A 14054-nucleotide genomic window follows, 5' to 3' on the forward strand; every position below is an offset into this window, starting at 1 on the left:
TATTTGTAAGCCCTGTAATGTTCATTGTGACAAACTGGAGAATGGGCTTGATTGCATTGCTTGGGTTATAAAAGTGTGATGTCCCCTTCTAATGAGACCTTGAAATATTAATATTTAATAAAGTCATAAAAATAAATTATTTAATACTATCCCTCAAAAGTAAATCATAAGGCTAATATTATTTAATTAATTAATGAAGTACTAAGCAACTTAATGGTAACTGAAGTGAACAGTCAATTAAAAAAAATTATAATTGTTATTTCCCCAAGTTCAAATCAAATTAAAAAGAAGGGAAAATGAAGACACAAGTAGAGGGAAGGCCAAAGATCTTTGCAGTTATTATAAATAGGATGAGAGGCTCATCATGACCATGCTTGGTTTATGAATTTCTATTGGAAAAGCTCTCAGAGCTTCTATTTCAGTTTCAATTTCCTGAGGATGGAAACCCTTGGTTCCATTTTTGAATTGGATGAAAACCCAAGTTGGAGATATTATAGAAGTATCTCACTTGTATTCACAATCAATTACAAATATGCATAGTCTGTTGTCACAAGTTTAGAGAAAATTTGAGATTCATTATAATCGCAAAGCTTCAGATAATAAAATTCAAAGCTTTAACTGTTTTGGAAAAAAAAAAAATCTTGGTGTCACTTTAAGGAAGCTTCACGATTTATATTAAATTTTTAAGGGGAGATATATCTTGGTCGTTACTTTCCTTCATTTCATCCGTTGAAAAAGTCTACTGGCAAAAAGAATCTGACACACTTTATTGTTAGAACCCGAAGCTTCATTTTTTATGTGCATAAAGCATCCTCACAGTAGGCTTTAATTAGAATCAGGAATACTTATTGTTTTGTGGCTCAAGGATTCCAAAGTTCTAAGGCATATTATTTCCCTTGCTGGCACTTAAGAGAGTTCAGAAGTCAAGACTGTGTCGGATCCTTGGTGTCCACGTAGAGAAGAGTATATATGGTTTTCCTGTACAGGGCAGACAGCATTTTTGGTATTGATTGGCACGGGCACTCTTTGCAACGATGTGAGCCTTCATGTCAATAGAAACTTGGTGTTCCCATTGGCAGTCGAACTGCATCTTGAAACTACCGCTGGAAGTAAGGACTCCTTGTAGGCGTGTGATGCCTTCTTTGTTTGTGGGTTGCAAAAATCTACCTGTCACAAAGAGTAGATTTGGCATATGCGAAATAGCTGAACTAGAAATGACAGAAATATTGCCAAAAATATTGAGTCAGTCATTAGCTATCATGACAGGGGGACTTCATGGCAACTCTATTAAGTTGCAGATACTGGGTCCTAGCTACTTGAAGCTGAAGTATTGTGTGACTGTTTTTTATAGGCCCAGAGCGATATTAAAGTATTGGGTGGATATTAAAACTACCAATTCTTGAGAATTTTGTGGAATGTAACCTGGGAGATTGAATGTCTTTGATATGTAACATTTACTATGAACGGTTCTTGGAGTGTGACTTGGGAGATTGAATGTTTTTGTTATGTAACATTTACTATGAACAGTGTGGAAAGTATATACTGAAGTATTGGCAGCCACAACCATTCCACAACCATGGAGAAATGATATATCATCTAAACTTGTCAAAAATCTGTGTTGTTGGTGATGGTTTTAAGTGTCAGCTCTATCTTTCAAGCTGAATATTACCCGTGGAGTTTCCGGAGATTGGTCATTGGTAGGACATTGGGTGTTGTGGGAAGAAGCATATTGAAATTCTTGAAGACATTGGTTTTAAGTAGAGTATATTCAATCACTTAAGGTACATGAAGATGGTGTAAGGGTTGATCCCACTGTCGTTCTGAACTTGAGCTTTGCAACCTTGGCTCATTTGAAGACTAAACTACCTGAAGAAGAAACCAGAAGGACAGTATGTTATCCCAGAGGTGCATTATTCAATATTGGAGTTTTCTACCAGGGTAATCTTTAAGAAACACCCCTCCAAAAAATGATATTAAATATTGGCGAATTTTTCATTATTTTGAAAAAAAAAAATTATTTCTATTCATGAATCTTTCAAATTTTTTATTTTAAATATTATTTATATTGGCAATTATTTTGGAATCATAATTTTTGTATAGAAATTTCATTAATCACCATAGAATATTACAAATGAAAATTGAATATTTTTTAACTCATGGAATATTATGAGGATCATTACATTATATTTTTAATCAATAGTGAAAACTAAATATTGGTGATATATCCCTAAAGTAACTAATAATTATGATAATTATTGGTGAATTAATTTTAATTTCTCCAATAATATATAATATTTAGGTGAATCAAATCTAATCATATATCGAATATTATGGCAAATTTTTGAATATAATTTTTTTAATAAAATAAATTATTGAGCGATTTTAAATATTTTAGAGCTAAAATTTTTTTTAAAATTGCAATTTAGGTTGCGTCAAATCTTAAATTATTAGCCAAATTACCAGCCAAAATTTTCTAATATTAGCCAATTGACGAATATTAGCCACTGAAAAATACCTTGTTTTCTACAAATAATATTTTATAGATGGGTGTCTGGAGGTTCGTAGGCCAGTAGTTCCAAGAAGAATTTCCTTGTTGATTGTTGTCGCATTGTAACATGTTAGACAACAATTCAAAATTCTCTGCGTTTCGAGATCAGAATTCCATATTTACACAATACATTTTTGAAATTTCACAGAACTATACAGCCACCTATACATAACAAGAAAAGAATAAGCAGCAACAAGAGTGGTTATTATAGTGGTATCGAAACAGGTGTATCTTGTCATCTTGAAGGATCCAGTAAAAAAGATGAAGACGAGGGCAGATTAAAAAAAGTGATTTCTTCGAAAGAAATTAATGAAACATTTAAAAGTGATCAGTTGAAGGACTAACACAAAGAAAATGAAATAAGAAATTGGCCCTATGTAATTGAATTACAATTGGAGGCTATGAAATTTCCTAATAGTGTTCTCTCTAAGTTGGAGAAATTAGACTCATATTTTTCAAAGTAGACCAATCAGATAGGAAGCTTCTGAATAGGACAGCCCTTGATGCTCACTTTGGTCCAACAGAAGTTTATGGAACATCCTCATGAAGAGATAAGACTTGCAATTTCATAGTGAGATCATAAGAATAACAAATCTTGTAGCACCTTATAATGATGACATGTTGAAAAAGGTTCTACAACTGATTGTGGAGAGACTAAATTGGCTACAGGATGGTGAAGCCCCTACTTTTGGTAAGAGGACTAAGATTTTTGAACTAGCACTTGCACCAACAAGAGGTGCAATGGGTATGCCGATAGTCAATTCTTAAATCTGCTTGGGTGATGATTATGGCCATAGTTAAAATTGTACATAGAACCCAAAACTTAAGCAAATTCAAATCTTAATATAACACAGATTAGCTCTAGCTATAATATTAAGCCTTATTATAATGCTAAATATTACCCTTTTCCTTACACTAAGTAACTCCAAAGTTATATCTAAGGAACTCCAAATTCGATTATGATTGAAACCTATTCTAATCCTAACATACACTCAATTGTAATCCTTAATCCCAAACTTCATCTTACATTGGTCATTCTATTTTTGGATTTTTTGGCCAAATATCCTCAAATCATTTGATATTATGATGATTTTAAATTTTAATATTTTCTTGATTGAACCCTAAATACAACATTTAAATACATACCAAAACCCTAAAATTTTGTCCCAGGGATAATCCTAACCAAACCTAACAAGATATGCTTTGTGTAATATTTTCGAGAGTAGAAGAAATTTGGAAACAAATTGGTATACCTTGGTTAATATTTGGGGGTGTTGAAAGGCGGAATATTTTCTTCCGTAACTTTACGTCATTCCATTAATCATTCTCATGAAAGATGGGTTCTTGTGAACACTCATGAATGCTAGTTAATATTATCATCTACTCAACTCTTCTAATAAAATAAATTATTTGTAACGAAAAATAAAACAAAATTGCTTACTTTATAATAAACTAAAACATTTTACCGATCAAAAAAATAAACTAAAACATTTACAACCACAAAATAATCTAAATATTAAAATTGTAAAGATCTATTTATGTTGTATAAGGAATTTCTATTTGAACAAAAAATTGATGAAAAAATTAAAAGTAAAAAATACTATTTACAAAAAGATGAAAAACATCTATGAAAAATTATAGTTAAAAAAATAGATGAAAAATGTTTCAAAAAAAATGCTATAATTTTCATAACTATTTTTTAAAAATGTAAAACTTAAAACAACTAGCTTCAATATTGCATTAAAAATGGAGCACTAACAATGCCTTTTCAATATGTGTTTCAAGTCAGTGAGCTAAAGTGATGATATGAAATAACTACGGAAAGATTAAATAATGAAATCTCACTTTCAGACTTCGGATGAACCCAATTCCCTCAAATTTACTCCCAAAATTCAGACTACTTTAAATTTCTTCAGCACTCTGCAAGATTTCCATGCCATTATCAAATAGATTCATCCATTCAATTTCTTCTTCTTGGAAAACAACTATACAAGTAGCATTCCATTAACATATTAGTAGCCTCCCATTTAACATATAGGAAGGGCTGCTTGTTTGAATGAAAAAACAATTAGGGTATGAATTGATTGAATTAGAGGGGAGAAAATTGAAAAAAAGGGCAAAGAGAGGGGGGACTACGTGTTGGAGCGGGAAATTGGGTCAGGCTCCTTTGCTGGTCTGTTTTTTCTTTTCTTCGTAGAATATATATCGGCAGATGGGGAGAAGTGAAAGACGAGAACAAGGGTTGGAAAAGTGGTTGGCATGTTTGGCCATCATTGTCTACTCCGCTGAATGGAATAGGGGCCCTGTCAGGCCACACCGTCTACCTCTCCAAAGCTTGCTTCTCACCTCTGTTTATTTCTTTGATTGCTTCTCGCGAAATGTGACCTGCAACTGCTTCATTATCCATTACAAAGGCTCACCATTACTCTTTGTTGTGATTGGACTAAACAATTATTTTTGCTTTGAACCAATTTATATGGCATGGATGTAGCATTGCTCAAAGGCTTGGATGAATCAAATCATTTCTAAGCGCAACCTCTATTCTCTACTGTTCATTCATGTCTGCATGCTAAAAATTGTTGACTGCTAGAAGAGATAACGCTAACACCCATTTCATAAAACATTCTTGTCGTTGTAGGCATCGATGTCACTAAATAGGCCTACCCATTCATTGTTGGGCATTGCTATAGCAAAGAGGAAGGTTTTTTGTGGAGTTGAACAGTACAAATACAGTCACTGAGAAATACATGAACCCTCGAACAGCTACTTGGGTTTCACCAAACCAACATCATTGTTGAGGATCCTACATAGTTGGACATTACAAACAGTTTTTTTTCTCACCAACACCATGATCACGCTAAAATTGATGGAATGAAGGGTCGTGAAAGTTATCAACACCTATTGTCGACAACTTCTTCTGCTTAATGGATCCTTTAACATAGTTAAGCAAACGTTCGAAGACAGAAACAATGCGCATGGGATGTATGTGAAACAGACGGTGGTGAAGGGAAATCATGTCGAGATTTAGTAGAATCTCACGCTCTAGGAAAAAAAAAGCACTACCATTAACCAACGCCATGTATCCAGTTTACTCCAACCACTATGTATTCAGTCCGGAAGTCTGATACCAAGCAAAGCAATCACAGTCGACTAGGATGGAGAGGTACTCACACAGGACACTACACCTCTGATGATTAATGACTATTCTGCCCTTAAATTGTTTCAAACTTAAAGCTCCCAACTGACCTGTATGTGTTACCTTGGAAGGTCGCCAAATACCATAAGTCTCCTTGATGCTGAACTCCCAATATTAAAAGATCTAATGCATCAATTTGGAATTATAACTCTAAAGTGCAAATAGTGAGAGGCTAGGTTTGTGTCTAGACTCACTTTTTTCCTTAAGGGGTTTCATCCTTAGGAAATACCCAGTCACATTAAAGCAACCTTTAGGATTTATAAATAACATATATTCGTTCTTTCTATCCCAATGTAGCTCCACGCTTTTATAACCTTGATATGAGGGAAGACACAAACAACTAGGCAATGTGGGATTAAAAGCTAATTTCGTCTTTTAGTCACTTAAGTGACTTTATAACATTAAAATATTTAAATAAATCACTTAAGTCACTTAAACTTTAATATCTCTTGAAATACTTGTTTGATTGCCATGCCATCTGCAATAGGAATCTCTCCTCATAATTCCCCATGTGACCAAATACACTTTCTAAAAATAGAAAGGCTCCATCTCAATTACCCCTGACCTACTATACATAGTAATTATGGCAAATGGAGTCCAAATGACATCGAACGAAGGCCAAATCCATAAATCGCTGAATGTTGGAGATGAACCAATCCTCAAAAGACCCTCTAACCATCCTCATTAGCCTATGAGGATCCAATATTAGGCTAATCCCTGAAATACTGATGCTGGCAACCAATGGGGACATTACACTCATCCTTAATAATAGAGAATAGTTGATTCTTCAAAAAGAATGCTCTACTTTTATTTGATGTCTCATGGAGATCTATCAATGTTTTCCAAATCTCTGCAACTGTCTTGCCAAACAACACTTGAGGTAGCTGATATTCAACAACTAAAACCTTAACAAGCATAACTGCTTCACGATTATGCTCATCAAACTTCTCTTGAGTAGCATCGACAATGTCTCAGTACCCTAGACAAGTACCTCAAGGCAACGATACTCAAAAATCATCATCAATCTATGCTTCTAGGTGTTGTAGTTCTTTCCATTGAATAATTGACTACCTTACAAGAGTAAATTGGTGAGAGATGCCATGACACATTTTTTAATGCAAAAAATGTAAATATCAGAAATGGCACGAACTTTGAGGCAAATTGACAAAAGACCTAGAAAAAATGAAAGGACACTCAGAAGAGATCTCGAAAAACACATAAAGAATATGAATTTGATTTTGATTCTGCTAGCTCAAAAATTGAGTCATAGGCACCCAAAAAAAACAGAGACCGACCCAATTGAGATATGCACAAACCCACCAAGGATCTACAAAAAGATTTTGAATCGGGTATGAAAACCAAGAGCTTCGAACGAAAACCTAGCCTCTGTTAAAAACCTTCAAAAATAGCAGATTGCTAAAAAAAAATGGTGGAAATAGGTGGTTTGTTCGTGTAGCAGAGATAGAGGGGTTGTAAAAACCCTCAAAGGAGCAGAAATCAACCATTATTTGGGTTGAAAAACTCATAAAATGTAAGTGGAATGCAAAAGCGCTTGCAAAAAAAATAAAGGAACTGAGAAATCACAAAAAACGAAGTTCATTTTTCACAATTGCAGGATGTTTGTGCCAAGATGCAAGACTATGGCCACGATTTTGCAAAAATCATGCACAACAATAACCGTTTCGCAGAAGAAACCGCTCAAAACAATGGCGCCCAAAAAAAACGTGCATGAAAACAATGCCTAGAAATACCAAATAGAAGATTCCCGAAAAAACCAAACACAAAATGATGCCCAGAAACCCTACTTGGGTTTGAAGAAAAAAATGAATTCTTGCAAAAACAAAAAAATAAACACACCCAGGCAAAGATTTCAAAAATCCACGAGTCTAAAAAATCTGTGAAGAAATTATAGATATTCAAAAACTATTTCGAAATATAAATTAGAAAATTTCAATAATGAAATTATTTTTCGAAAAAATATAGCTCTGATACCATATTATGGTAAAATAATGAATGTGTTATTAAACAAAGATCATAAATTATCTATATATACAAGTTTACACAAGAATGTTTCTATAACGAACATATAGAGGGAAATAGAAACATTCTGAAGAGAGAAAGAGAAAGTTTCCATATTGAACAGAGAGAGAGAAAGTTTCCATATGGAAACATAGAAATTAGAGCGATTTTACACTAATAGAATCTTCAGTATCTATGGAAGTTGTACTAGTTTACATCATTAGCTTGGAATTGGTTGATACGTCTTTTCATGTACCTATGAGGGGTCTTTAGCACTTCCATGGGAGATCATTTGGAGTTGGAAAGTTGTTTGGTGTTGATAATTCCTTGAGTTACTTCTATTTCCTCATAGTTGACAATTGTGATTGTGTGATGATTTAGGATCTCAAGGCATTTTTGGTGAATTACTTCAAAAGGATCTTGATGAGTTGTTTCGCAACTCCGAGCATGGTGATGTTTACATCAGAATAGCACAATGGATTCGCGGAGCAGCATTCTTGAGGTTGATATGCGATCCAATGAACCAAATTATGATTGCTTGAGGATGCGTTCTAGTGTGCGGATGCAGGAGGATACACGGAGGATGCTGCCAGGAATCACGCCCTTCTCCTGTGGATGTGCACAGAGTGCTTGGGAGAGCATCTTGAGAGCTTCGGTTGAGCATCGATAGAGCATCTAGGTGCATCTAGGTGCATCCCGTGAGCATCCAAATGCTTTGAGTGGCCAGTGAATGGCCCTAAATGGCCCTAAAAGAGGTCATTCATTACCGATTCTTCCCATTTTGTTTGTAGTTGGGATCTCTTCTCATTTGGTCTCCATTTTGACATTTTGAAAGCAAGTTCATTAGTTTTAAAGAGGACAATTCATCGGGTGTCTATTGAGCTTCCACAAAGGACGATTAAGCATCTAAGGTAAGCATTTGATCTATTTCATGAGCTTTTTTAGTATTTTTTTAGATCTTCGTGAACTTTTCAAGTTTTGGTAGAATTTTTTCAAGATTTTTCGTTTTTATTTTAAAGAAATGAAGGAATAAGTGTAGCCATCTTTTTTTAGTATTTTTGTATTGTATGTTTCACGTTCATAGTTTTTTTAAACATTTCTAAATAATTTTTCCTATTTTCTTATTAGATGCATAGTTTCTATTGTGCAAGAATGACCACTACTGATAGTCAAAGTTCAGCAACAAGGCAAGCTGAACAAAGTGATAACTTCAATATCATATCGACGTGGCATCTCCATTATGGAGACACACCACAAGATCATCACAGGTTTCCAAAGGTGGGTCATACATTTGAAATGCAATGTATGTCATAGTAAACCATTCAACAGCTCATATTCTCGGGTCAAAGCTCATTTTATGGGCCCTACTGGTAAATGAATAGCATTGTGCAAGGGAGGCAAAGATGGAAAAAGGTTGAGCGATGCACAATTAGCCGGATTCATCAAAGAACAAGAGGTTGCTGATCGTTTAGTGAGCAAATCAAAAACAAGTTTATACAAACCTTCATCTACAAAGAGCAAAGTGAATGTGTTCACCGATCATGTTGCATCCTCCAAACATCCATTCTTGGAAGTGGGAGAGGAGGATGATGAAGTAGAAGTTATTACCCGCAAAAGAGGTCCATTGGATCAAACATTCAAAATGGAAGCAAGAGAGATTGTTGATAAAGCAATTGCATGTTGCCTTTATGCCAATGGTCTTCTTTTCAATTGGTAAGATCGCCATATTGGAAGGAAATGGTTGCAGCCATCCTTAGAGCACCAGCTGATTACATTAGCCCCAGGTTTGAAAGGTGTGTACTACTCTTTTGCAAAAAGAAAAGATTTCTATAGAAAAAGCTCTTCAACCAATTAGGACATCTTGTAAAACTTGTGACATAAGTATTATGTCTGATGGATGGAAAGACACAAGAAACCGACCATTGATAAATGTGACTGCAATGTCCTCCAAAGGGGCAATGTTTTTTAGGGCTATTGATTGTCAAGGACAAGTTAAGGATTCACAATTCATTTCTAGAATTCTCATTGAGGCAATAGAGATGGTGGGTAGTGAGAATGTGGTCCAGGTGGTCACAGATAATGCCACAAATTGTAGGGGTGCAGGTGCTTTGGTTGAGTCTCGATACGACCATATTTTTTGGACATCATGCACCGTAAACTCTCTCAACTTGGTCATGCAACAAATTGGCACCCAAATAGATTGGGTGAAGCAAAGATACCAAGAGGGAGAGGAGATACAAATGTTTGTGACAAACCACCACATGTCACAGTCTATATTCAAATCATTCTCCAAGTTGGAGTTGTTGAAGGTAGATTTAACATTGTAATTACTTAGCTTCAATTATTTATTTATTTTGAATAAGTTATATATTCATGTTCAATAATCAAATTTCTTGTTTATAACTTCATTTTATATTTGATGTCATATTGTCAACTTGCTTATAGGTTGTTGAGACTAGATTTGCATCTCATACTGTTGTTCTGAAACGACTCCTCAAGGTGCAATCAGCATTGGGCCAAATGGTTATTTGTAACTAATGGGCTATATGGAAGGTTTCAAATTTAGAGAGAGCCTTGAAGGTCAGGGGTATGGTCTTGGATGAGCATTGATCGGCTCATGTGCAATTTGTATTGGATTTCACCGAGCCTATCATGACTATGCTACGCTTTGTCGATACAGATGCACCTTGCTTGGGGGATGTGTATGATGGCATGGACACCAGGGTAGAAAAGGTAAAGCTTTCCATACAAGCACATGAGACTAACCCTACAGAATGTGAAGCCTTGTGCAAAAGCGTGGAGGATATCATTCATCATCCTTGGGAGAGGATGACTACCCCATTGCACCTCCTTGTATATGCATTATCTCCAAGGTACTATAGCCAGGAAATACTTGCTATGTCGGATAGAATTGCACCATATGCAGATGAAGAAGTTGCTACTGGGTGCTACACTACATTTGCAAGACTCTTCCCAGATGATGAAATGCACAAAAAGGTGAGTCTAGAATTTGGCTTATTTGCTTCAAGATCAAAACTTACTCCATATGCAATAAAGGACCAAAATGACATGGGAGTTGTTAAATGGTGGTACATATATGATCAACCAGTCAAGCATCTACAACCTCTTGCAATCAAGATCCTCTCACAAGTAAATTTTCATTTATTTATTTATTTAGCAATTGAATTCTACACTTTAGTGTTTGACATTCTCTAATTTGCTTTTCATTTGTATGTTTGATTGTAATTTTTTATGAATAATATTCAGGTTGCAAGTTCTTCTGCTGAACGGAATTGGAGTACATACTCCTATATCCATTCAGTGAAGCACAACTGGTTGGGCTCAAAGAAAGCTGAGGACTTGGTTTATTTACATACCAAGTTGCGTCTTTTGTCACATAAGGAGGATGGATACAAGGGTCAACCAAGCTTTGGGATGTAGCCCCTGAATGTGCACACTTGGATGCAACACTTCAGGATCTCACTGTGATGACAGATGATGATGTCGATAACATCATAGCACATGCATCTAGCACAATTGGAACCGTGCATGGTTGAAATAAACTTGCAAGTGTTCCAGCAAGAGGAGACGATGAGAATGTGGATTTTTTTGAGAATCCTTAAGATTCTGAATGACTGAATGTGATTTGTGAATCTTAAGCCTTGACTCTTGATTGATCAACACTAAACCATGAACTATGTTTTGATTTTTGTAATTCGAATTGCATTGAATCTTGAACTTGAGTAACATACTAATTAGACATTACAGCTATTGCAATTTGATTATGATAATGATTCAATGAATGGTTTATTTTTGTATATTTCTTGTATTTCTTGGCATACATAAATTATAGTTGATAACTTTACATACATACACACACACACACACACATATATATATATATGGACGCATCCAAAATCCCAAATAAAAAAAAATCCGCACATCCACGCATCAGCACCCCACACCTGCATCAGCATCAGAACCAGAATCGGTAACTTAGGTCTTAAGCAGAGCTTATCAGATCACTGAAGGTAAATGAAGATGGTAAAAGGTTGAGCCCGTTGCCATTCTGGACTTGAGCCTTGCAACCTTGGCTCATTCAAAGACTGAACTGCCCAAAGAAGAAACCAAAATGAGAGTCTGTTATCCTGGAGGTGTGATATTCAATATGGGTAGTTGTCTACAGATAACAATTTCTGGACAGATATCTGGAGGGTCCTGGGCCAGTAGTTCTAAGAAGAATTTCCATGGCAATTAATGTAGCATTTTAACACATTGGACATCATTTCAAAATTCTCTGTGTTTCTAGATCAGAATTTCATATTTATAGAAATCATTGTTATTCAACTTATTCTTGCTTGGTAGTCTTCATATGCATTGAGTTCTTCAATGCAAACTATCTCACTCAAACACAGATCTTTGTGAACTTTCAAAGAACTGTACAGATATACATAACAAAGAAAGAATAAGCAGCAACAAGGGTGGTTATTACAAAGAGAGAGAGAGATCATTGATGTTGCTAAAAATATGGTCAAATTGGAATGGGGTTAATCTTTTCCGGGCCCTTGTGTAGCTTCAGCTAAGGATCTAGAAACTGATAAACATCAATTTTCACTGTCCATAAGATCATGTAGAAGAGCTTCTAGTAAAAACTATATCACAAAGTTAAAACATGTTTTTTTCCCAAAGCTCTTCTACCTGATTTAAAAATTGTTAAAGAGGGTCTTAAAAATTATATTACTTGTTCTGCTCGGACTTCAACTTTGCAGCTATTATTAATAGCTATCCTCCTTTTCCAATTTGTTTCATAATTTTTTTATTATTTCAGTTTGCTGTTAAAAAGCAATTACACAGACTAGATTCTTTATGTTTCACCGCTTTAATGAGTTTCTGAGCTGCCCAAGAGTGAAGTCATTTGAATATACTTATTTATTGATATAACAAAAACATGCAGCTAGCATCGTCCACGGCAAATTCTCTGAAACAAAATGCTTCTCAAATGGCATTTTTAAAAATCACATGCAAAGCTGCGGCCTCTTGAACCAATCAAAGCCTGCCTACTATCGCTTCATGCTAGAGCGACATCTAATATTAAGGGACGTCAAAATAACCAGCTTCAAGGGTGACAAATAAAAATTCCAGCTTTGGGTTGAGTATAACAAGTACAAGTGATTTTCGGTTGGTTTTGACCTGGTAAGATTATATACCAAAGCTAATGAGAGCATTAAAAAGTTTACCGGCCCAACAATTAGCCGCTCATAAAATAGTCATTGGAGAAAAGGCCGCTCATTGGAGAACAGGCAAGTTTGTTTACACCTGATCACACTGATCGCAGAAGGAAATGGTAAAACCTTAAAACTCTCGTCCTCGGCGTAACCTACAAGAGGGTGAGTTGAAATGGCAGAAAGTGGACTTGGGTAAAAAGAAACAGCTAAAACATTCTTTGCAATTTGGAATGCACCAAATTAAAAACAACATCCTAGCTGTTTAAGCTTTCAGAAGCATAAGAGCTACACCACTGAGAACGATGATATGTAGTCAACTCTATGTTATGTCGTTACCATTGAAGGAGAATGAATGAGTCAATTAAGTTTCTGGGCATCATATTTAGATCCGACTGACCTGACGTGGGGCATCAAAATCAAATATAGCCCGTATTACTGACAATTGCATTTAAAAGGCCCTAAAATGCGAGAAAAGTGACGTCTTATCCACAAGATCGCGAATATAAATGCAAAGCTTCGACTACTGCAAACTGGCAAAACGCGCTAGTGTTATGTCATCTCACAGACTATTAAAAGCATCACCGCATGATATAGAAAAACATACATGGAAACATGAGCTCGCTAGGCTGAATGCTTAACAGCTCCGTCGGCATGATTGCTAATTCTTCCTTATTCCCCGCAGTCAATCCAGAGACGATTTCAACCACTGGCGACAAAAATGGAAAGTAGCCAACGCGTAAGGCAGAAAATACAGAGGGAGTCGCAAATTAAGGCATTTCATGCGATCTCATATGTATTTTGCGATGCAGACACGGCTTAAACATTAGTCCAGCCAGACCTGTGGAGCTTTCGCCCTCAATTATTTTATTTTTGATAATTATGTCAGCATAACGTAAATTTGTCGTTTGTTTAAGTCATCTCTTTTGTTGGTGGGAGGGTACAACGTCCCCATTTTTTGGGGGTACGATTTGAAGTCTAGATCGCTTGCCTTTTTAAGTGAGGCGAATACTTCTACAATGAAATGTCAAAGGCTTACAGAAAGTAAAATTGACACATTATCGGTTAC

At 35.5% G+C, this 14054-nt stretch overlaps 1 protein-coding gene across 1 annotated transcript in view; it reads right to left on the minus strand.

Moving 5' to 3' along the window:
- The window catches only part of LOC149538658 (vesicle-associated protein 1-2-like), a 182141-nt gene extending 168360 nt beyond the window's left edge, over positions 1-13781 (minus strand). Inside the window, exon 1 of the mRNA XM_089799987.1 lies at positions 13593-13781. Coding sequence (XP_089656113.1) covers positions 13593-13641 — 49 coding nt within the window. The 5' untranslated portion in view covers positions 13642-13781. The remainder of the gene's footprint in view (positions 1-13592) is intronic.
- Positions 13782-14054: the final 273 nt, after the last annotated feature.

The sequence above is a fragment of the Cupressus sempervirens genome, chromosome 9, assembly GCF_028749045.1.
Source record: "Cupressus sempervirens isolate cs-2001-9-10 chromosome 9, ASM2874904v1, whole genome shotgun sequence".
Classification (NCBI taxonomy): domain Eukaryota; kingdom Viridiplantae; phylum Streptophyta; class Pinopsida; order Cupressales; family Cupressaceae; genus Cupressus; species Cupressus sempervirens.